General features: G+C 38.9%; 1 protein-coding gene across 3 annotated transcripts; it reads right to left on the bottom strand.

Moving 5' to 3' along the window:
• Positions 1-782: 782 nt before the first annotated feature.
• LOC108319744 (WRKY transcription factor 55) lies at positions 783-4,443 on the bottom strand. Of its 3 annotated transcripts, XM_052875818.1 has the most exons (4): positions 3,926-4,443; positions 3,187-3,321; positions 1,821-1,911; positions 783-1,693 (listed from the first exon to the last, which is right to left on the bottom strand). In XM_052875818.1, the coding sequence occupies exons 1-4, from the start codon at positions 4,333-4,335 to the stop codon at positions 1,595-1,597; spliced, it is 735 nt and encodes a 244-aa protein (XP_052731778.1). In that variant the 5' UTR covers positions 4,336-4,443; the 3' UTR covers positions 783-1,594. The 3 variants fall into 3 exon arrangements, with proteins under 3 accessions (XP_052731778.1, XP_052731777.1, XP_017406473.2); XM_052875817.1 differs by having other exon boundaries at positions 805-1,911; positions 3,926-4,400; XM_017550984.2 differs by having other exon boundaries at positions 806-1,911; positions 3,187-3,318; positions 3,926-4,398.
• Positions 4,444-22,535: the final 18,092 nt, after the last annotated feature.

Here is a 22,535-nt window from a genome sequence, read left to right as displayed (position 1 = left end):
AAATACCTTAGAAGATTTAAAAAAGAAATCCATTTTTACAAAACATATGTTTAGAAATAAAAATAAAACCAAAAGAAATACATTACAACAAAATGTAGGCAAAGAATGAAAATCGAACAAACAAAAGAACCACATATTATGTAAAATGAAGAAGGATTTTGAACTCCATATTTGTTAATGTTTTGCTCTAGGTTTCTATCATACTTTCAAGCTTCAAAAAACATTTCATAATGACGCTGAATCAAAGTCAAAGAAATGTCTTGCTCATTTGAAGTTGAAGGAGTTAATAGAAACACAAAGACAACAAGTTATCAAAATGAATTTGATTAAGAAAACTCTCTAGTGAAGCAAAAGTTTGGTGAATGGTGGTGTAGGATTTTCAAAGAATCTGAAACTCTATTTAAAGTGAAACTGTAGGGAAGGGGAAGCAAATAATCGTTTAATATTCATTTATTTTGGTTTGGATGTCTGTTGTTTCTTAAGCGGACATTATATGTTTACTCAGGTCACTGTTTAACGTCGAACATGTTTACGGTGAGATGTCATTTGGTTTTAGACGTTGAATGAGACTTGTAAATGACATCTAGCTATTGAATTTATTTACAACAATATTACCGGTCATTTTTAACGTTGGTTGTTTTGTGATTGAACGTTGAATGCATGACATTATACGATATTTTTATACTAGTTTCCCGTCATAAAACAAAATGATGTCGCGTAAGAAGGCATAGTTACGTAGATAAAAAAAATTACATATTATATTACACAGACTAAAACGAAAGAAATTCTGAAAACGAAAACTAATAAACAAAGGTATTATAGGGGTCATTTACACGTTTAAACCGTGGAAAAAAAAAATACTTTGCTGTCATCCTAATTTTTCAATTATTGGTGAAGATGTATGGAAAACAATTACAACTAATTTACATGACAACATATTCTAACTATTATCGATAAACGACATAATATTTTAAATTAATTAGAATGTTAATTTAAATAAATTTGTTCTCTTACAATACGGTCTCTATGTCACGGGTGGTAGACAAAAATATTATGTCTGTAATGCATAATATTTTTGTTTATTACATTATGATTTAATAGCGTACCACCACGGAGATGAAAATAATACAATTTTACATCATAGAAAAAAAGGATTTCTTTTTTGAGATTCTGAAACAATAAAATGAAAATATTTGAAAGGGCACAAAATGAAAATAGACATATGAAAGAAAAAAAAACAGAAAACTATGAGATAAGTTAGACGGGGCTGATATAAAAAAGAAAAATCTGAAGAAAAATGAGAAAAGTCAAAGAAAAAGAAAAAATGCAATTTTTTTTTTCTAGAATAACTCACCACTGAAGTTATATAATTAATTCATTATTGACTAATTATATAATTGGATTAGCCAAATTATAAAATAATAAGTAAGATTATATAAATCTGTTTTCTTCATAATGTAATATTAAGCCAAACCAATATTCACCTCTTCTTGTTTTCAATTTGCATCACTTTTATCTTCCGTGGGAGAGAAGATAAATTCCATGCTGTTGTTGCCGCTGCTGCTACCAGAGTTGAACATAGCATCAGCCATATCTACCACGGGATAATCAGCACCGTATCTTGAGGTGGAGGGTCCGGCCCTGCCACTAGTGGTGGCGGCGGCGCCACTAGCGGGATGGAGGCTGAGATTGACTGACGGAGACAATTGAGAGGAAATGGTGTTAGTATTTTGTGTGATGTCGAGCAAAAGATGTTGTGGGGGAACTGACGATGGTGCTGTGGAGGACATATGGCATGTGTGTTTCCCTCTGTATGTTACCTCAAATATGTTAGCATTGTGATCAAGTCTTTGCACCATCTTCTTGGCTTGGCATTCGTATAACTTCTGATGTGTGCATCTGTAGTAACTCCTGCCAAGGAACAAAGCAAGAACCATTTCCAATCAACAAAAAAGAACAACAATCTATGCATCTATTTAACTTCAGTTAAACTCTTTCTTGCTATCATAAGATACCAACCAAACAAGATTCCTTCATTCATCCAGCAATCATAGCATTTTCAATGTGATTTTCTTTCTTGTGGTTCACAGATATGTAAAAGAGAAAAAGAAATGTTTGTCTTCATATACCAATTGCTTATGAATTGGTCACTACAAGCCGTGAATTAAATGACATGAAATGCCTCAACCGTCAGTTATTCATTATGCGGGACAGTGTGGACGCGTTCCTTCATATATATATTTTAATATAACATATAAAAACAACTTTTAAAAATGAGATTGGTATTAATTTATATACTATAAATTGATATTATTTTTAGTGGATGTGTTATTTTCAATATGTTCTCTGAAACATAGACATCTTAAATGCAAGATTAGATGTTAATAAATAATATAATAATAATTCATTATCAGATGAAATAATAGATTTAACAAATAATAAATTTTATTAATATAAATTCTAACTATAGTTATAATTATGATATTATGTTAAGAAGTAAATATTAAACTTGATCTTAAAAAACTTGTTATAAGATGATGTTTATATACTTTTTAACATAACATAATATATATGAAGATTTGTTGTTTGTTAAGTTTATTATATTATCATTATTAAATTGCATAAAAATATATAAAACATTTCATTAATTAAAAGTAAGACAAATTTATAATATATAAGTGCGTTCAAAGATCATCTTATATATAAATTAATTTTATAAAATTGAATTATACTTAAAATTTAACTGTTAAGAGTCTTGAATTTTAGATGGAGAAAAAAAAATCTCAATGAAGGTAGATGTGGGATGAAAAATAGTTAAGAACGGTTACGGCGCAGACAAAAGAAACGGTTTGCATGGGAAGTACATCTGTCAAAATGAATATGGAAGGGCATCAATTGTGGGTTTGTTTATGACTAGCAATTAGCAGAAATAGTGTATAAGTTGACAAGATTGAAAGGATATAGGGGTTTTGGCCGTGTCAAAGTTGGCAGGTACATTGTTTGTTTTATTTTCTGCCATTATGATAGTTTAGAGTAGAAGAAATATTATTAAGAAAGGAGAAATAGTCTTGTGTATCAAGAGGTAAGCCTTAGGACCCTAAAAGACCCGATACCCTTGATATAAGTTGCATTGATGAAGACATGTAATTATTTTAGCAATTATATCTATAGCACTACCAACCATACCTTGGGTATTTGGATCCAAGTATTTCTTTCTGTCCATATTTCCTCCAAGTGAAACCGTCCTCCGGTGGCATCTCTGTGTTTCCAAACTGTGGGGCAGGAACCAGAATTTTCTTCTTCTCTTGATTTGCTTCCCTGCTTCATCATAAAGTCAAACTATAATGTCCAAGAAACTACTTTCTAAAACATGTCTCTACTATTCAAAAATCATATTATTCTTTATTAACCAACAATGTAGCTGATAAGATATCTTTGTGAGTGGTTGCCTAATTACCAAGAAAGATATTGGAAACTTTCCTTCTACTTTTTTAGCCACCCCATTCAGATTCATCTCCAATTCTCAATAATCGATAGGACGGTCTGTCATAAACTAAAGCTTATTGGTAGCTGGAAAAACCTAAGAGCTTCCCACTACTGTACTTTTATCTTCTTCTTTTTCTTTTAATTATTGTCGGTGACTGTATCTGTAAGTGATCTGTTATTCGTACGAGGAGGGTCCTAAACTCCTCTCCATTTAACCGCTTCTGTCAAAATTTCTTTCATAAATACCATTCAGTAGTCCCCCCTCTCTCCTACTGAACACGCGTATTTCATCTCATCTTTATTACACATTCGTGAAATCTCTCAACCAAAAAATGAAATGTGTTTTAAGAAATTTCAGTCAGTTTAAAAGGGTGTTGTTAAAGTTTCTTAAAAGTGATTAGTATTAAAAAGACGAAACACATATGATATCGATAGATACCTTCTCCGTGGTCGTGAAGAAGATGCGTGGATTCCCTGCCCTTGATCTCCTTCAGATCCCATGGTTCTCTCTGAATCTTCCACCTCTCTCGCTGCCATTGAAGCAAGTTGCATTTGAAACAACTGATCCATGGTTACTGTATGACTAGACCTTAACCACTCCTGTATTAGAGTAGCATCCATCTGAGGCTGGTGGGGTGTGGTTTCATGAAGCAACATTGGAGGAGATTCCGACGTTTGGGTGTGTCGGGAAATGAGCAACAGCTGTTCCTTGGCAGCAGTGAAAGCCTGAGTTATCTGATCAATGGACAGGGACAGCGTCTCTGGTTGGTTGGCCAAGTTGGGTAGGTCTTGTTGAAGGTTTTGAACCAATTCAGAAGCGCGTCGAATGGAGTTAATTACCTCTTCCATTGATTCTAGGAGTTTCTATCTGTTTATCATGCAGTGAAATTTGAAAATAAAGAAAGTGTGATATTAATATTTATATGTTGGTGAAAGTGCAAGGTTGGTACTAAGCTTCTACGTAGGTGCTGTGGTGACACTTGTTGGAAGGAAAAATCGAAGCAAGAATATAAAGAGAACATGCATATGCGTTTCCATTTACACGGCGATGAAAAAAAGGGTGGAAGGTGTGTGGAAGCGATGACTTAGTCGTTGGTCGTTAACAAATTGTAGCTACTTGGAATTTCAAACTTTATGATCTTTTCTTTGGGTCTAGACGAAGACCTCATTGCCCCATTGAAACGATTACTTTCGGACCCCTTTAGATGAATTTTCTAGGCTTTAGACCCAACTTGGAAATTTTCTTCTCGGCGTATATTATGCTGCCATTCTTAATTCCTATACGTTCTTGGAACTATCCTTTGATCATAAATTCACTTCTAGTCTTCTTCTCTTCAACAATATATAATTCCACAACAACATGCTTTCCTTACTTTTTACATCAAAATTTCTTACCCTACATCGTATCTCTTTTTCATTATGTCTATGCACACATGTTTTTCTCAATTTAAATAATAAACTTTCCTTGTCTCAAATTTCTGCTATACTTGAATAACCAACAATAATTTAATTGGATTTAAACTATGGTTTTTTTGTTTGTTTTATATGTTAATATTAAAGTTTCACACACCGGACCTACGATGGAATTTACATGGAATTTTACAAAATTCAGAATTTTGCAGTCATTTCTAATTTGTAAAGAAATATATTTTCTTTTAAAATTACGTATTGATTTCCACCATATTCCCTTCATTAATTATTTTAATTTTGAAAAAAGTTACCATTTACATTAAAATGTAATAAAAAATATACTTTATTTAATTCAGTTAAGAGTAACATTGTTAACTATTGCCGATAATGTAATGATATAATTTTTAAAAAAAAAAATCTTACCGTCAAATTTAATAAAGGTATACGTTTAATAATATTTGTAAAAAATATGTTATCAATGTAATTGTTCAACTTAAAAGTCAAAGTTACAACATTTCATGTAATTTGAAATTTAGTCAATACTTACAAGAAAAAAATTCCACTAGGAGCTTTCCTTCCATTTGAGATATTCTCCATCATACACTACACCAAACTAGTTTGAGATTTACTGCAAAGATGTCTCCAACATTAGTGGTGGTCATACTTACAAAAACAATCTAATGTTTAAGTTAGATTCATGCGTAATAGTTATCTCATGAATAAGATTATTTATAATGGTTTTATAATCTTTTTATCCCATTGGACCTAAATTAGATTTGTTTAGAATTTTGTTAATCTATCTTAGGTCTATAGTCTCTTTATCAGTCTTGTTTCATCCTATTTTATGCCTTTAAGTGAAGTTATGATGTATGCTGCTACTCCATGCTGTTAAGGTATTCTCGGCACCATATGATACAAATTTATTTTTCATTGCTTCATTTTAATTAAAAATATATTATTTGCAATATAAGAAAATATTATATTATATACACACAGATATATTGAAATTATTAAAAAAATATAAATATGATGATCATTAAAATGATATTTTTTTCTGTGTATAATGAACAGACATTTTATAATCATTATATACTATTTAAGCACATGTATTTTACTGTGTGAAATGAATATGATTAATATTTATCTCATATAAATAATGTATATATATATATATATATATATATATATATATATATATATATATATATAAAGAATATATTGAAAGAAATAAAAGATCAAGAAAAATTTCTAAAAGTACACTTATTAATGTAGTTCTTAAATATGTTCTCATTGAAGATAACTATTCTAATTCTTATAGAATTTTTAAAATATTTAGTTTTATTCTCCATAAATATTAAAATATAAAATTTAAAACTTTTCCTTGTTTAAAAATAATTTATAACCATCTTTAAGATACAAAATAAAGCACTATAAAAAACATAAAAAAGGAAAAAAATTGATTTAATTTTTTTTTCTCATAATATGTTAACTTTTCCTATTTTATCTTTTGTCATATAGATAATCCCAAATAAATGTTACACACAAATCTTAATTAAAATATAATGTGAAAAATGAATCAGTAAAATCTTGATGAGAGATTCGTAGACCATATAACCAGTGTAAGATTATTTGGTGTTAATAGATCTTAATTTCTTAGTGTCTACTAAGTCATAAACCATCCAGTGACTGTTCTGTTATGATAAATGTGACATTTTAACTTTAATAGTAACTAACATTTTAAGTTTTTAAATTGAGAAAAAGTTTGTTTAAGTGAATTGTATTATGTAATTTAGTGAATTCTTTCATGTAAATTGAAGTTCATTAACACTTTAATTGAATCACATTAATTTTTTGTGTGTGATTTTCTTTTTCTTTCTCATTGTTTATCCTTATACTTTATGAATTCCTTTCTTATCATGTTTTATTTATAAGATAAACGCTCAACAGTAAATTTAATCAGTTAATTTTCTAACATATGAGTTAGTTTACAAGTTAGGTTTAATTATTCACACCTACCTAATTTTATTTTATTAAAATTTAATTTTAATTTTATAAAAAAATATTTATTATTTTTTTTTGCTTGAAAAAATTATTTAAATTCCTTATTTTCAAAATTAATTAAACACCCATGTTGGGAGTGAAATTTGTTTATATTTGAATTATATAAAGTTTGTAAATTTTTTTATTTTAAAAAAAATTGTATTTAAGTAAGTCAGTGAGCCAACCCGTTTACCCACCAACCTGTGGTGGGTCGGGCCGGGTTCGAATTTTTCTGACTCGCTAATAAATGAGCCGAGTTGGGTTGGCTCACTAAGTGACCAACCCGTGGTGACTCGGGCCGGGTCAGATCCAGTGGCCCGTTTTGACAGCTCTAATACTGATGTTGGTGTTTTAAATGACAAGACTCATGTTATTTACTTATAGGTAAGTCTAATGTGGAATTTTATATTTTTAAATTAAAGAAATTGAAAAAAGATAATTAAACAGACTTGTTGATGAGAATTAGGAATTTGGTTTTAGGGTTCATTCATAGAAATTTGGGAATCAAGAGAAATTAGGGATTTAGTTTTAAGGTTCATTTGGTTTTAGGGTTCATTCATAGAAATTTGGGAATCAATAAGAGAAATTTGAAATTTGGTTTTAGGGTTCATTTACAAAACTTTGAGAATCAATCAGAAAAATTGGAGATCTGGTTTTAGGGTTTTGTGTGTGCGAGGGTTTCGTAGGTTAAATCATGATGACTACACGATTTGGGATTCTAGGGTTTTTGTTGGTTTGTGATTTAGTTTTTAGAAAGTTGAATTGCAAATAGGAGGCGAGAATGAATGTTAGTTTCGCGAATTGGTCTCATGATTTGCGGAGTTTTTTCGTGATTAGAGTTGAGAATGAATTGGGAATTTATGTTTCTTCGGGGTTTTAGAGATTTGATGTGAAGGTATAGTTTGAGGAAGGAGTGTGATTAATGGTTCTTCATGCGGTGTGATTCTGTTGTGTTCTCTGGGTTTGTAGGTGAAGGTGCGATGATGAAGGATCACAGATGGTGGCCAATGGTAGTTGTGGTTTTTCTGGTTTCTCCAGATTCGGGTGGTGCTCCTGTTAGATGTGGTGCGAATGGGTTAATGGTCATGGTGGTTGCGCGATTTCTGTGGTGTGGGCTTCCATGGAGGATGAAGGAGTTCGTTGATGAGCGATTTGGGTGGCTCGCAACAGGTTTGGAGAAGAAAGCTCTACGTTAACGAACAGGTTCTATCAAGTGGAGAATGACAGTTTCGTCCCTGTCACTATTTCCATCAAAAACTACCATGGTCAGGAGACGAACTTCAGCTACAAACATCAATTTCTTTTCCAAAACCGATGACGTTCAATGAACCATAAACTCTCTCGAACCAAATTTCTAATTTTCAGAAACAATTTAGTTTAATTAACTTTTCTCAATTTCTTTAATTTAAAAAATAAAAATCCACGTAAGACTCAGCTATAAGTATCTAACAACTTACCACGTCATTTAAAGCAACACTATCAACATGTCACGTCAAAGTTTGTTTAACGCTGTTAATTTAATTTAACAACAGGGTCTAATTGAAACAATTTTAATAAAATAAAAACTCAATTAAAACAAAAGAAATAAAAAATCTATTTGAGTTACTCATTCCAAATAAGAATCTCATAAATAATTAAACCTAACAATTATAAATATATTGTTGCATGATTAAAATTAATAAGAAAATTTTTATTCTTATTAAGAAGTTTATGATAACCAGAAAAAAACAAGCTTATTATATATCAATACAAATTTCTGATACTTTATGTCAGTATATATTATTAATATTATTAATTATTAATTTATTAAATCTATAAACTATTATACCCAGGTCAACTTCTGTTATGAACAAAAAGGAAAGAAAAAAGAAAGAAAGAAAAGTCCACTTGATATGCACCCATGCATTTAGTAGGCAATTTACTAAACAACTTGGGATTATTCTAATGCTGCTATATTTTTTACTACCACGTGAGTTTGAGTTAACTAAGTTTTTTATTATGTTAAAAAACGAATTAAGTTAGATTAAGAGCTCTATTATGAAGTCTCTAAACTTAGTTCAAATCCCGTTACCTTTTAAGCATCGCATATTTTGTAATTAAAGGTTTCAATAACACAAAAAAGTTTCTTCTCTTATTATTGGAAAAGTTTTAAAAGTATTAAATTGCCGTCCTAACGAACAGTTGATGCTACCTAAGTCTAGAATTTCATATAAATACATACATACAAATTTATTAAATTATTATACCTAAATTAAAATTAATTTCATTAACATGACTTAAATTTTAAAATATATTTTATTTTTTAACTTTTATTTAAAACTATATTTTAATATTATTTTATCTTTTAAAGCTATTTTTTTAATCTTTTAAAGCCAGTAATTTGTAGGCGTAATGTAAATTAGATTTATAAATTATAACTCATTTAACATATGGGTTAATCGGTATAACACAAAATTTATTAGATGGTCCGTCAGTTTATATAAGGAATTTTTCTTTTGGTATTCACCTTTATTTTTTAATTTTATTTTTTAAATAATTATTCTTTTAAATTAAAATAATTATTTTATTAATTTTATCATAGGGTTTACTAATTTATGTAATCTCTTAAAATGTATCAAATTTTAGTTGATTAAAATATCTATATTCATAAAAAAGAATATACTTTAAACATAGAAGTATTTTAATAATTTTTATTTTTAATTTAAAATAAAAAATAAAAAATTATTTAAATATCTTTAATCTTAAAACTTAAATTCATAATATATGAGAATATTTTTGTCAACTAAAATTTGATACTCTTAATCTTATTATATTATATTTTCAACTTTATCCTATTTTGATTTGCTATTCTTTTTAATTTAATAATTTTTTAATTATTGGGTAAATTAAAAAAAACTTACAATAAAACTATAAAAATTATTTAATTTAATTTTATAATTATAATAATGATAATAATGGTAATTTTATTATTTTTATCATCATAAAAATAAACAAACACACGTGCGCTAATATTTGTTGTAGTTAATTTTAATATATCATTAATATGTTAAATTCTACCATATCAACACATTAAAAATGAGTGCGTTTAACTTTTGGAAATTCTATACATTTTGAATTATAGGATGTTCCGTAATCAATTGCCAAATGATGAAGCTTGACTTAAACCACGAACTGCTCTTCAGCACACAGTTTTAGCTTATTCCTTCTTTTATATCTTTAACATTATTATTATGTTTAAATTGAATTCATATTTATTTGTCAAATGTGTCTTTTTATTATTTACCATATATTCTCCCTTTATTTATTTAGAAATTTTCAAATAGAATTAAAATAATATTTGTATCATTAGTACAAACCCTACAGACTTAACTTAATAAATTTCTCACCAAAAATACGAATAAAATAATGAGTAATTATATAATGCAATTACAGAAATAGTCAATCCTTTCCGTGATTTGCACGAACTTTCGTGTTTGTTAAATGCACACATCATTAATTAAAAAAAGGCCAGAAAAAGTTAAAATTGTCTTAAGAATTTTATGATGAATTATTTTTGTATTTTGAATATTATTTTTTATTGTAATTTGTCTAAACTAAGATGATGTCATTGTATAAAAGGGCTATAAGATGATGTCAGTTGTATGGTGGTATTGTTTAAATTTGTTATAGAGATTATGAACGAAGAGAAAGAGGTTATAGTAACCATTTTAACTAGATAACTGAATATGTGAAATTTGTGGCAGGGACTCATCTCTGGTCTATTCTTCAATTCTATGGGTCCCATTTCTAATATCCATTCCTTCATTTCCACCTTTCCTCTACCACTCACTCACATGTGCTTTCATTTAACTAATTTGGATTTCTTTTAACTACCTTTTTCCTCTGTTGTTTCTTTCTTCTGTTTTTTAAATATACTTATCAACACTCATTTTGATGTTTTAAAATATATTAAAATAAACATTACATATCAACATCATTGTATTTTTATTATTTACTAAAAGATAACACAAAAAAAAAACTCAATAAAAAGTTTGAACTCGTATTTTATAGGAATAGCAAATAAATCACTCTTTATATGCTTAAACTTGTTATGGTTTTCATAATACTTATCTCATCTTTATATTTTCCTTTTTCTATTAAATTATTAAAATATTTTTAATTTATTATATAATAAAAAATTGTATATTTTTGTTTGGTTTTTTCGTAACTTATTTCTAAGATAGGCATTTAATATTTTTTATTTTTTTCATAACTATTTGACATTTATTCTATTGTTATTTAATACTCTTATATCATATTTATATAACTGTAATTTTTTTATACTATTGTTATTGAATAATTCATAATACTATGTTGTATTTATTGTGAATTTTATTTCTAGTAAAATTTATTTAATTAATATTACCCTAAAAAGGTATAAGTCCGAGTATGTTTTCGATAAGGTTGGAAATGAGATAAAAAATTTATATCAATTGTGCTAAAATAAAAGAGGAAGAGACATAGACTAAATATCTAAAGTGTAGGGAACACATATGATTATGTATTTATAAATATGAAAATACAAAAATATGAATATAAGATGGTTACGTCTAACTTCTTTAATAACACAAATATAATAAATTGAATACAGAATACTTAATAAGATTTCCTAGATACTCCATGAAAAATATATATATTAATGTTGCTATAAATATAATTAATTTTAAGTTACGTAATAATTTAGTAAATATATTTGTCAATTAATTACTAAAATTAACATAATATTTTAACTAAATGTATTTTTTTTTCTAAATAAAATAACAATTAATATCAATATAATTGATTCTTATGTGTAAAACGAGATTTGATAACTAATATGATGACATACTTTATTATCACATATGTATGTGATTTAAATAAAGATAAGATAGAAAAAAACTTATATTTGTCTCATTCCTTTATCATCCTTAGAAAACTATCTATTTTTTTTTATGATTGCTTATCCTTTTTTACATAGGTGTGTTATGCAATTTTAATTACTCCATTTTCATCCATGCATTTAAAGAAACTAGTCTCATAATTACTTTATGGTCCATTTTTCTTAATTTTAGTAATCTATTAATTTAATTAGCTAATTTGTTTGTAGTTGATTGTTATTTAGCCTATTTAACATTTCTTACATAATAATTGATATTTCTAGCATCAGAATTGTTTCGGATGTGTAGGGCTGTGCTGTTCCGAACCTCCAAATTCTCCTGCAATCTTGTCTCCGTGGCGGATCTTCTTCCCGAGCCTTGACTCTCCTCTTGATCCTGAGGGGTGGAGACCTACAAAAGATTCTCCGATGCCAAAGTCAGTTTCAGAGCAATGGCTTTTCTCAGGGGATAGTAATAAATGCGCATTCAATGTAACCTATCTACTACTCACCGTGAACCTGTATTTATAGTTTTCGCTATGGGCTTGGGATTAGTGAAAAGTTAATCACGGCCCAACATAGCCCAATAGCTTCTAATTTCTACTTACCTCTAAACCAGGTTAATTTACCTAAGCCACAATGATTAGTGATTTGGCCGGTCAGTGAGGTATGGGCGTCTGCCCAAGTGACACAGGCGTCCGCCTTACGTATTCGATCCTTCACATTTATGAGAATCTTCCAAACCTTCGATACCGGGGAAGGCGGATGGTTGTTGGCCCTATGGGTGACTCGGGCACTAAGTTGGGCGGACGACCCTCTACGTGGGCGTCCTCCCGTACGGTGTCCGACACTCCCTGGTACCAGACGTTTCGTCTCTCGGCATTTTCTTGAAGAACACTTTTTGTGAGTGTAGAGAGTGCGGGGCTGTCTCGTGGTGATAGAATTCCATGTGAGTTCTTCAAAGTTTCTCTTACAAACAGAGGTTCTATCTGGTTAACGAAACGGGCGAACGGTCGTTGGCCCTTTGGGTGACGTGGGCACCGAAACGGGCGGACGGCCATCCACGTGGGCATCCTTCCGTACAGTGTCCGGCTCTCCCTGGTACACAAGCCCCCCAAGTCCTAGTGCACGTAGTGGACGTAGGATTTTGAATATGACGCGCCTTGGGCCGAATCCAGTGAGCTTTTGAATTTTGTTTTTGAGCGGGAAAACACGCGTCACTCTCCCATTGATGGTAGGCGAAACGTCGCCAGATCTGGAGCGTTGGTCGTGCTAGATCTTGACGGCTAGGACGCGCCAAACGGTTCGTTAACTTTTCCTATAAATAGCGGATGGGACGAGATCATTTTCACTCCTCTTCCTTATCCAAGCTTTCAAATTCTTTCTTCTCTCAAGTAATAAATGGCAGTTGTGTCTATCGAGTCGAGTTCTGAGTCGTCGGTTGGAGTCCGGGAGGGGTCGGCGAGGAGCGGTGGTGATTCCCTTAGTTCGGTTTCTTCTCACTTCGTAGATGAGGCGGTCGAGTCATCCGGGGCGGACCCTGAAGTGCCGGTCTCGCCAGGCGACCGGGTCTTTTATGGCGTGCCCATATTCCTGCTCAAGAGCGGTATCCGTGTGGATGGGTCTCCTTTCGAGCCGGACGGCCAAGGGGTGGTGGTGGCTGAATAGGCTCCCCACGATCCTAGCCGGTATGCTTCCCCCTACGCCTATCGCAAGGAACTAGAATGGAGGGTCCGCCGTACCCATATCGTCCGGGATATAGAAGACTCGAGGTTGATCCGGGCCGGAGTCAGTCTGTTAAATGAAAGGGTCTTTTTCGAAAAAAGGTCGAGTCCAGACGATTTCTTTTATATGTATGTGACCTTCTTCACCCATCTTTTTATCCGGGTGCCTTTTACCAAGTTTCAAATGGCCATTCTTCGGGAGGTTAATGTGGCTCCCGCGCAGCTGCATCCCAACTCTTGGGCGGCCGTGCAGGCTTTTTTGGCAATGTGCTTAGCCGTGGGCGTCACTCCCACTACTCCGGTCTTCTTTTATTATTTCGAGGTCCGCCCTTCTCCTACTGGTAGCTGGGTATCTTTTACATCAGTTCGGGACAGGACCCTGTTCCGCCCCTTCTCTGATTCTTTCAAAAATTTCAAGCATCATTATTTCAAAATAATCATTGACAAAGCCGGCCGCCACGAATTTTATGATGGTGAAGGGAAACCGCTGTTCCCGTTTTACTGGACGAGAGACCCCCGTCGAATAAGGGCGACTTCTGTGGGAGCCTTAACAGCACCCGACCTTGAGGTCGTTCGTACTATCAATGCCCTCCCCCGCCGGATCTCCGCCCGTCACTTGGTCGAATGCCTTAGTCTTGAGGATTGTGGACAAAAGGCGTTCGGTATGGTGTTGTCTTTTTGGGTGTGTTTGTCTTTCGTATACTGACGTTAAATCTTCTGAATTGCTCTGTTTCTTGCAGAACTGATGACGACTCCGAGCCCCCGCAAATCCAACTTTATGGCTACCTGGAAGAAGTCTGGGGCCAGCTCGTCGACCGCCCGAACGACGAATGTTCCCAACGTGCCCCGTCCTCCTCTTGCAGGGCGCCTTCCGAACTTACGCCTAGCTCCGAAGATGGGAGCCCCTCCTGCCGGGAAGCCTGGGGGTTTAAGCGGCAAGGTGCCAAGTCCGGATCCCGAACGAGAATTGGCTGCCGTCCAAGTGGACCCGTCATCTGAGGCGGCCACTGCCTCCGTTGATCCCTTGACACGTAAGAGAAAAGAGCCTGCTGCTGAGGGACGAAAAGACAAGGAGGGCTCTTCGTCTCGATCAGCTTCAAAGAAGGCCCGGAAGGGCAAAGGCAAAGAGAAAGATCGGGAGAGGGTCCCGACCATCCCCTTACCGGGCGGCGTCTTCAGCCCGGAATTCAGCATGAGCGACCATGCCAAGTTCCACATGACCTCCTCTCAATGGGCGCTCATTGAGCCCCTTTCTGAACTGGAGTTAACTAATGCCATGCTAGAGATGTCAACTCGGACTTCCGCCCTGGCCTGGTATCTGAGGGAATTTGCCGACCGCCCTGGAGTGGCGGAGGTCCGAGCCGAGCTTGACAGGGAGAAGAAAAACTCGGCCTCCCTTCAGCTAACCTTGGAGCAGATGATCCTTGCTCAAGATGACTATGATAAGAAGGTCGAGCAGCTGGAGGCCGATCTTGAGAAGGCCAAGAGGGAGGCCGCCGAAGGTTTGGAAGCCGCCTGGGGCGAACAAGAGCGTATGGCGGAGGAAGGTCGACAGCTGAAGGCGGAGGTAGCCCGCCTAAAGGAAGCCGAGGCCGAGCGCACCAAAGCAAACGAGGTGCTTACTTTTGAAGTCGCGAAGGCCAAGGAGAAGATCGCTGAGTTGGAGTCGACTGTCATGTTTGAACATGAGGAAGGCATTAACAAGGCCCTTCGCCAGGTGTCCCTTCTGGCGGGCACTCCAGAGCCATATTCTCTTGGTGTAGATATTGAGAAGGACGTTTTTGACGGCGTCTTGGTGGATCTGCAGGTCGCCGAGGAAAATGAGCCGACCGGGAAGGCCGATGCCGGGGAAGATAGTTAGGATTCTTTTCCTTTCATTTTTTGATGTGTATCGTATGTCCGTCCGTCCAACGACTTGGATTATCGAGAGGTTGGCCGGACGGTCTTTTTGTAAATCCAGGCGCATTTTGGCGCATTCGATTAATACACAATTATCTTTTCTAATTTCATTTCTCCTTGGATGCACCTTTATTCTCACCAAGTTAACTGACTTTAATAATGGTCCGGCCGGGGTGGGGATTGCCCTTCGTTTTCCTGGGCGGATGTCAACGTTTAGCTTTTAGATGTTTAATTTTTGCTTCATTGCCCAACTAAGCTGAGAGTTGTTCTCGTTGGAACACTCTTTTTTACCAGCTTGGCGTTTGATAGGGCGGACGGTCCTTCGCTTCGTCGCCCAACCAAGCTGAGAGTTGTTCTCGTTGGAACACTCTTTCACCAGCTTGGCGTTTGATAGGGCGGACGGTCCTTCGCTTCATCGCCCAACCAAGCTGAGAGTTGTTCTCGTTGGAACACTCTTTTTCACCAGCTTGGCGCTTGCTAGGGCGGACGGTCCTTCGCTTCGTCGCCCAACCAAGCTGAGAGTTGTTCTCGTTGGAACACTCTTTTTCACCAGCTTGGCGTTTGATAGGGCGGACGGTCCTTCGCTTCGTCGCCCAACCAAGCTGAGAGTTGTTCTCGTTGGAACACTCTTTTTCACCAGCTTGGCGTTTGATAGGGCGGACGGTCATTCACTTCGTCGCCCAACCAAGCTGAGAGTTGTTCTCGTTGGAACACTCTTTTTCACCAGCTTAGCGTTTGATAGGGCGGACGTTCCTTTATGGATGAGTTGTCCTGCCAACTCGGTCTCTACAAAATAAAGTTACGTTTGTAGGGGAAGAGAAATATTCTGTCATTATTTGGAAAAAGCAGTAGACGTGATCCAGTCATAGAAATTAACTAAAGTAAAACTTTAGATGCGTGGCGTTCCAAGTGTTGGGAATGGAACGTCCGTCCATGCGCTCCAGCCTATACGCCCCGTTTCCTAGGGCTTCCATTATTCGGAACGGCCCTTCCCATTTGGCAGCAAGCTTTCCATGCGCTGGGTTTCGGCGGGCGTCGCCAGCTTTTCTCCACACTAAATCCCCCTCCTGGAAGCTTCTTGGCCGGACCTTGGAGTTGTATTTTCTTTCAACCATGCGCTTGCATGCTTCGGCCCTCAATGCCGCCCGGTCTCGTCGTTCATCTAGGGAGTCTAACTCGATTCTCAGCTCTTGGTCGTTGAGGTTCAGGTCTTCGACTTGCCGCCTTAGGGACGATTCCCCCAGTTCTACCGGTAACATGGCATCAGTACCATAAGTTAGGTTGAAAGGGGTTTCGCCTGTGGTTACATGAGGTGTGCATCTATACGCCCATAGGACCTCGGGTAGCTCGTCCACCCACGCTCCCTTCTTTTCTCCCAAACGCCGCTTAAGCTCCGAGACTATGGTCTTATTCATCGCTTCTGCTTGCCCGTTCGTTTGGGGGTGTTCTACTGAGCTGGTGACGTGCTTAATCCCCAATCCTTTGAAGAATTCGGCTAGTTTCTTGTCAATAAACTGCCGGCCGTTATCTGTGATGATCGATCGAGGGAGGCCGAAGCGACATATCAATTTCCAGCAGAACTTCTGGACTTGGGCGGCCGTGATGGTTGCCAGGGGCTCGGCCTCTACCCATTTCGTAAAGTAATCCACCGCCACCAGGAGGAACTTCTTCTGTGCCTGTCCTACTGGGAACGGTCCTACGATATCCATACCCCATTGGGCGAACGGCCACGGGGATGATATTGAATGGAGGGCGTGCGGCGGTAGGTGGGAGTTGTTGGAATGCTCTTGGCAGCGAACGCATCTTTGGACGAATGCCCTTGTGTCCGCTTCCACAGTAGGCCAGTAATATCCGGCTCTCAGTAGCCGGGCTTTTAGCGTCCGCCATCCTGTGTGAAGGCCGCAAATGCCATTATGGAGCTCGTCCATAACGTAATGCGCTTCTGCCTCTCCCAAGCATTTAACTAGAGGGGAAGAGAATCCTCTGCGATACAGGTCGTCCCCCACCACAAGATACCGGGCGACCTTCTTAGCTTCGCTCGGTCCTACCGTCCGCCCTTCATCCTGGCGAGTCATGATTTCTCTGATTTCTGTTCGCCAATCTTTTCCCCCGTCGGACACCGCCGAACACTCTACTGAAGGCTGAAGTAGAACCTGCCGCACGACAGTAGTTAACTGTCCTTTTTCCTTTCCCGAACTAAGCTTAGATAGTACGTCTGCCCTCGTGTTTTGTTCCCTGGGAATATGCTGTATGTCAACTTTATCGAATGCTTTTGCGAGTTCCGTTGCCCGTTGGAAATATCGCAATAAACGTTCCTCTCGGACCTGGTAGTTGCCATTCATTTGACCCACCACCAGCTCTGAGTCCGTCCGGCAGGTTATTCTCCTTGCCCCCATGTCTTTTGCCAGCTCGAGTCCGGCCATCAGAGCCTCATACTCGGCCTGATTGTTGGATACCTTGAACTTGAAGATCAAGGAATGTTCTAGCAAGAATCCGTTGGGGCCCTCGAGCACGATGCCGGCCCCGCTGACCGATCGACCAGACGCTCCATCCACATACAAGTTCCACTCGTCCTAGCCGGACGGTGGTAGCTCGGCCGCGAAATCTGCTAAGTGTTAGCCTTTGACCGATCCTCTCGGCTCATATCGTAAGCCGAACTCCGAGAGCTCAACTGCCCATGCCACCATCCGTCCGGCTAAGTCCGGCTTCCTGAGGATTTTGGAGATAGGGAAGTCGGTCCTGACTATCACCTGATGGCTTTGGAAGTAAGGGCGAAGCCTTCGGGAGGCATGCAACAACGCTAAGGCCACCTTCTCTACCCGCTGGTATCGGGTTTCAGCGTCCAGGAGCGTGCGACTCACAAAATAAATTAACCTCGCCTGAGGCCGTTCTTGCATTAGCACGGCACTAATGGCTGTTTCTGACACTCCCAGGAAAATATGCAGATCTCCTCCTGGGATCGGGCGGTTCATGACCGGTGGGTTGACAAGGATGGTTTTGACGTCCTGAAACGCTCGTTCGCATTCGTCGTCCCAGGGCGGGCCGGCCCCTTTCTTCAATTTTCGCAGGACCAGCCTCATTCTTTCCGCCAGGTTGGGGATAAATCGGGACAAAGCGGTGAGGTGTCCGACCAGTCTTTGGATTTCCTTAAGGGTGGTCGGGCTTTGCATTTGTAGTATCGCTTCACACTTGTCCGGGTTGGCCTCGATCCCCCTGGACGTCAACATGAAGCCCAAGAACTTCCTGGCAGCTACCCAAAATGTACATTTGGCGGGGTTTAGGCGCATGCCGAACTTCCTCACTTGTCGAAACACCTCCTCAAGGTCTTTAAGGTGTCCATCTCCATCCGCGGATCGGACTACCATGTCGTCCACGTATACGTCCATGCACCGGCCTATTTGTTCCCGGAAGATCCTGTCCATTAAACGCTGGTACGTCGCCCCGGCATTCTTCAGGCCGAATGGCATGACCTCATAACAGAAGTTGGATTTCTCCGTTATGAATGCCGTCTTCTCGACGTCCGGCCCATACATGGGTATCTGGTTGTATCCGGAATATGCATCCAAGAAACTTAATACTCGATGCCCAGAAGCGCCGTCCACCAGGGCGTCTATACTGGGTAGGGGGTGCGAATCTTTCGGGCAGGGTTTGTTCAGGTCCGTGTAATCAGTGCACATGCGCCATTTTCCACTGGCCTTTTTCACCATAACCACGTTAGCTAGCCACGTGGTATACGTGACTTCCCGAACAAAACCAGCTTTCTTCAACTTCTCCACTTCCTCCTCCACAGCTTTTCGTTTGTCCTCGCCCATTCTTCGTTTTTTCTGGGCGACCGGGCAGGCGTTTTGGAAAAGAGAGAGCTTATGGCACATCATTGCGGGATGGATGCCCGACATATCAGCTGCCGTCCACGCAAATAGATCCCGGTTCTTCCATAGGAGTGCACTCAGCTCCTTTTCCATCTCAGGGTTCAGCTCCCTGGCGATGAGGGTGGTCTGAGTGGGTTCCCTTCCTATCAAGATAGGTTGGGTTTCTCCGATAGGCTCCAGACGGTCCTCGGTATTCGTCCTTGGGTCGAGGTCTGCCATGGCCACCTCAGAGCCGGCCGCCCGCCTCTTCACTGGTCGGACGTGCAGCTTCAACCCCGCCGCGTAACACTCCCGGGCTGTCTTCTGGTCCGCCCGGACCGTACAGATAGTTCCCTTTTCGGAGGTGTACTTCATCGTGAGGTGAGGGGTAGAGATGATTGCCCCGAATGCATTTAGGCACGGCCTACCGAGCAGTACGTTGTACGACGTGTTAGCTTCTATCAGCATATATCGGACCCTCTTCTCTTCGCTAGAGCGTCCGGTTCCCAACCTTGTTCTCAATTCTACGTACCCCCTAGTGTCAACCCTCTCTCCTGCGAAGCCTACTATCTGCCCATCATAAGGGACAATGAGGTCCTCTGAGATATCCATCTGCACGAAGGTCTTCCAGTAGAGGATGTTGACCGAACTTCCCTGGTCAACCAGAACTTTGCTGATTCCGTACCGCGCTATTTCTGCGGTTATGACCATCGGATCGCCTCTCTGAGCGAGGCCGCTCCGCTCTTGACCTCTGCGGCTTATCCTTACGGTAGGCCGACCTCTGAGTAGGCCGATCGGTTGATTGTGTCGGGCGTTCGTTACAGACGTATTTCTTGAGCTTTCCCGCCCGGATGAGTTCCTCTATTTTGTCTCTGAGGGTCCAGCACTCCTCAGTGTTATGACCCATATTTTTATGATAGGCGCAATGCTTGCTCCGGTCAGCGTTCTTCGCTGTCGGTAGCCCTTCCTGCTCCGTTATCAATTCTGCGCTTAGGGCCTCTCGGAGGATTTTCTCCCTGGGGGCGTTCAGAGGGGTATACTGTTGGAAACGGGGTCCCTTTTTCTGCTCCCTGGGCCTAAGACCGGTCGTTCTCCCCGTCGACTGATCGGGCTTATTACCGTCCGTCCTTTCTCCCCTGGCCTCCTGATTCTCCCTTTTGTACGAGAGCTTCATCTCCTCTACCCTTATCTCATCCGCCGCTCGTTCCCTCAACTCTTCCATTGTTTTGGGCGCTCGCCTGCAGACGCTATCCTTAAACGGCCCCGGCTTTAGAGCCGGCAGGATGTAGTGAAGGGCGAGCTCTGGCGTCAGACTTTTTACGTGCCGGACGGTCTTCTGATACCTGTCCATAAACGTTCGCAGCGCTTCATCCTTCCCCTGCTTGAGGGTCATTAATTCGAATACGGTCAAGTCTTGGGTACTGCTGGCCGCGAATTGTTTGATGAATAGCTGCTTTAACCCAGCAAAGTTTTCTATTGAATTAGGGGGGAGGGTATTGAACCATTCCACTGCCTCGTCCTTCAATGAGAGCGAGAACGCTCGGCACCAAATGGCATCATTGCCCGTTCGGAACGCCATTGCGTTCGAGAACGTCTGGATGTGGGACGCAGGGTCCGTTGTCCCGTTATACATTTTGAATTGCGGAGCCACAAATTGCTCCGAAATTTGGACATTCATTATGTTTTGGGTGAATGGAAGCAACAAGGCGGACGAGGGCTCCGACTTTACTACCATCCGCCCGTCCTCGGCAGCGCTCTCCGCATGCACCGATTTAGCCTTGCTTCCTTCTGCTTCAGATCCGGTAGGCCTCCAAGTTCTATCACACTCGGTATCTGGGGGCGGGCGCTCTCCCGCCACCTCCTTTCCTTTATCCTTTACTTGCTCTCTACCGTCTATTCGTCCAACCTCCCGGGCTATCCGGGCTTCGCAGTCGGCCTTGACCGCCGCCATCTCGTCCTCGTGGCGCTGCTGCATCTCGTCCATTTTCTGCTGCAATGCGCGAATCATCTCAACGAGGTCGTCCATGCTCATGTTTCTCGTGGTCACCATTGGGTTTCTGAAATCACACGACCCCACGGTGGGCGCCAAATGTTTTGGATGTGTAGGGCTGTGCTGTTCCGAACCTCCAAATTCTCTTGCAATCTTGTCTCCGTGGCGGATCTTCTTCCCGAGCCTTGACTCTCCTCTTGATCTTGAGGGGTGGAGACCTACAAAAGATTCTCCGATGCCAAAGTCAGTTTCAGAGCAATGGCTTTTCTCAGGGGATAGTAATAAATGCGCATTCAATGTAACCTATCTACTACTCACCGTGAACCTGTATTTATAGTTTTCGCTATGGGCTTGGGATTAGTGAAAAGTTAATCACGGCCCAACATAGCCCAATAGCTTCTAATTTCTACTTACCTCTAAACCAGGTTAATTTACCTAAGCCACAATGATTAGTGATTTGGCCGGTCAGTGAGGTATGGGCGTCCGCCAAAGTGACACAGGCGTCCGCCTTACGTATTCGATCCTTCACATTTATGAGAATCTTCCAAACCTTCGATACCGGGGAAGGCGGATGGTTGTTGGCCCTATGGGTGACTCGGGCACTAAGTTGGGCGGACGACCCTCTACGTAGGCGTCCTCCCGTACGGTGTCCGGCACTCCCTGGTACCAGACGTTTCGTCTGTCGGCATTTTCTTGAAGAACACTTTTTGTGAGTGTAGAGAGTGCGGGGTTGTCTCGTGGTGATAGAATTCCATGTGAGTTCTTCAAAGTTTCTCTTACAAACAGAGGTTCTATCTGGTTAACGAAACGGGCGAACGGTCGTTGGCCCTTTGGGTGACATGGGCACCGAAACGGGCGGACGACCATCCACGTGGGCATCCTTCCGTACAGTGTCCGGCTCTCCCTGGTACAAGAATCAAACAATTACAATTATAAAAAAAAAAGTCCACAAATATACACCAACTGTATTATAGGATTAAAATTGTAATTAAACTTTAAGAGAATAGTTGTTTAATTTTAGCTAAATAGAACAATGGTGTATAATTAGTTTTATTATAAAAGTGAACAATGTTAAGAAAATAGTCTCTCTCAAGTATTGATTGGATGAATAAGTGTTAAAAAGATTACGTTTGTTTATTGAAAAGGGGTCAAACGTTCATTACTCCTTGATTCCCGTTCCACCTTACACCTTGTATAATTATCCAAGTCAAAATATAAATATATATATATATATATATATATAT

Source organism: Vigna angularis, chromosome 4, assembly GCF_016808095.1.
Source record: "Vigna angularis cultivar LongXiaoDou No.4 chromosome 4, ASM1680809v1, whole genome shotgun sequence".
Classification (NCBI taxonomy): domain Eukaryota; kingdom Viridiplantae; phylum Streptophyta; class Magnoliopsida; order Fabales; family Fabaceae; genus Vigna; species Vigna angularis.
The sequence above is the reverse complement of the archived record's forward strand: the minus strand, read 5'-3'. Positions and strand labels throughout refer to the sequence as shown.

What these genes read in the sequence shown, in the direction of transcription:
- LOC108319744 (XM_052875817.1), bottom strand. Translation starts at nt 4,335, where the DNA reads ATGGAAGAGGTAATTAACTCCATTCGACGCGCTTCTGAATTGGTTCAA. An exon ending in TCTTCACGACCACGGAGAAG is followed by an intron (nt 3,322 to 3,925) that starts GTATCTATCGAT and finishes TTTATGATGAAG; the next exon opens with CAGGGAAGCAAATCAAGAGA. An exon ending in CTTGGATCCAAATACCCAAG is followed by an intron (nt 1,912 to 3,186) that starts GTATGGTTGGTA and finishes GTTCCTTGGCAG; the next exon opens with GAGTTACTACAGATGCACAC.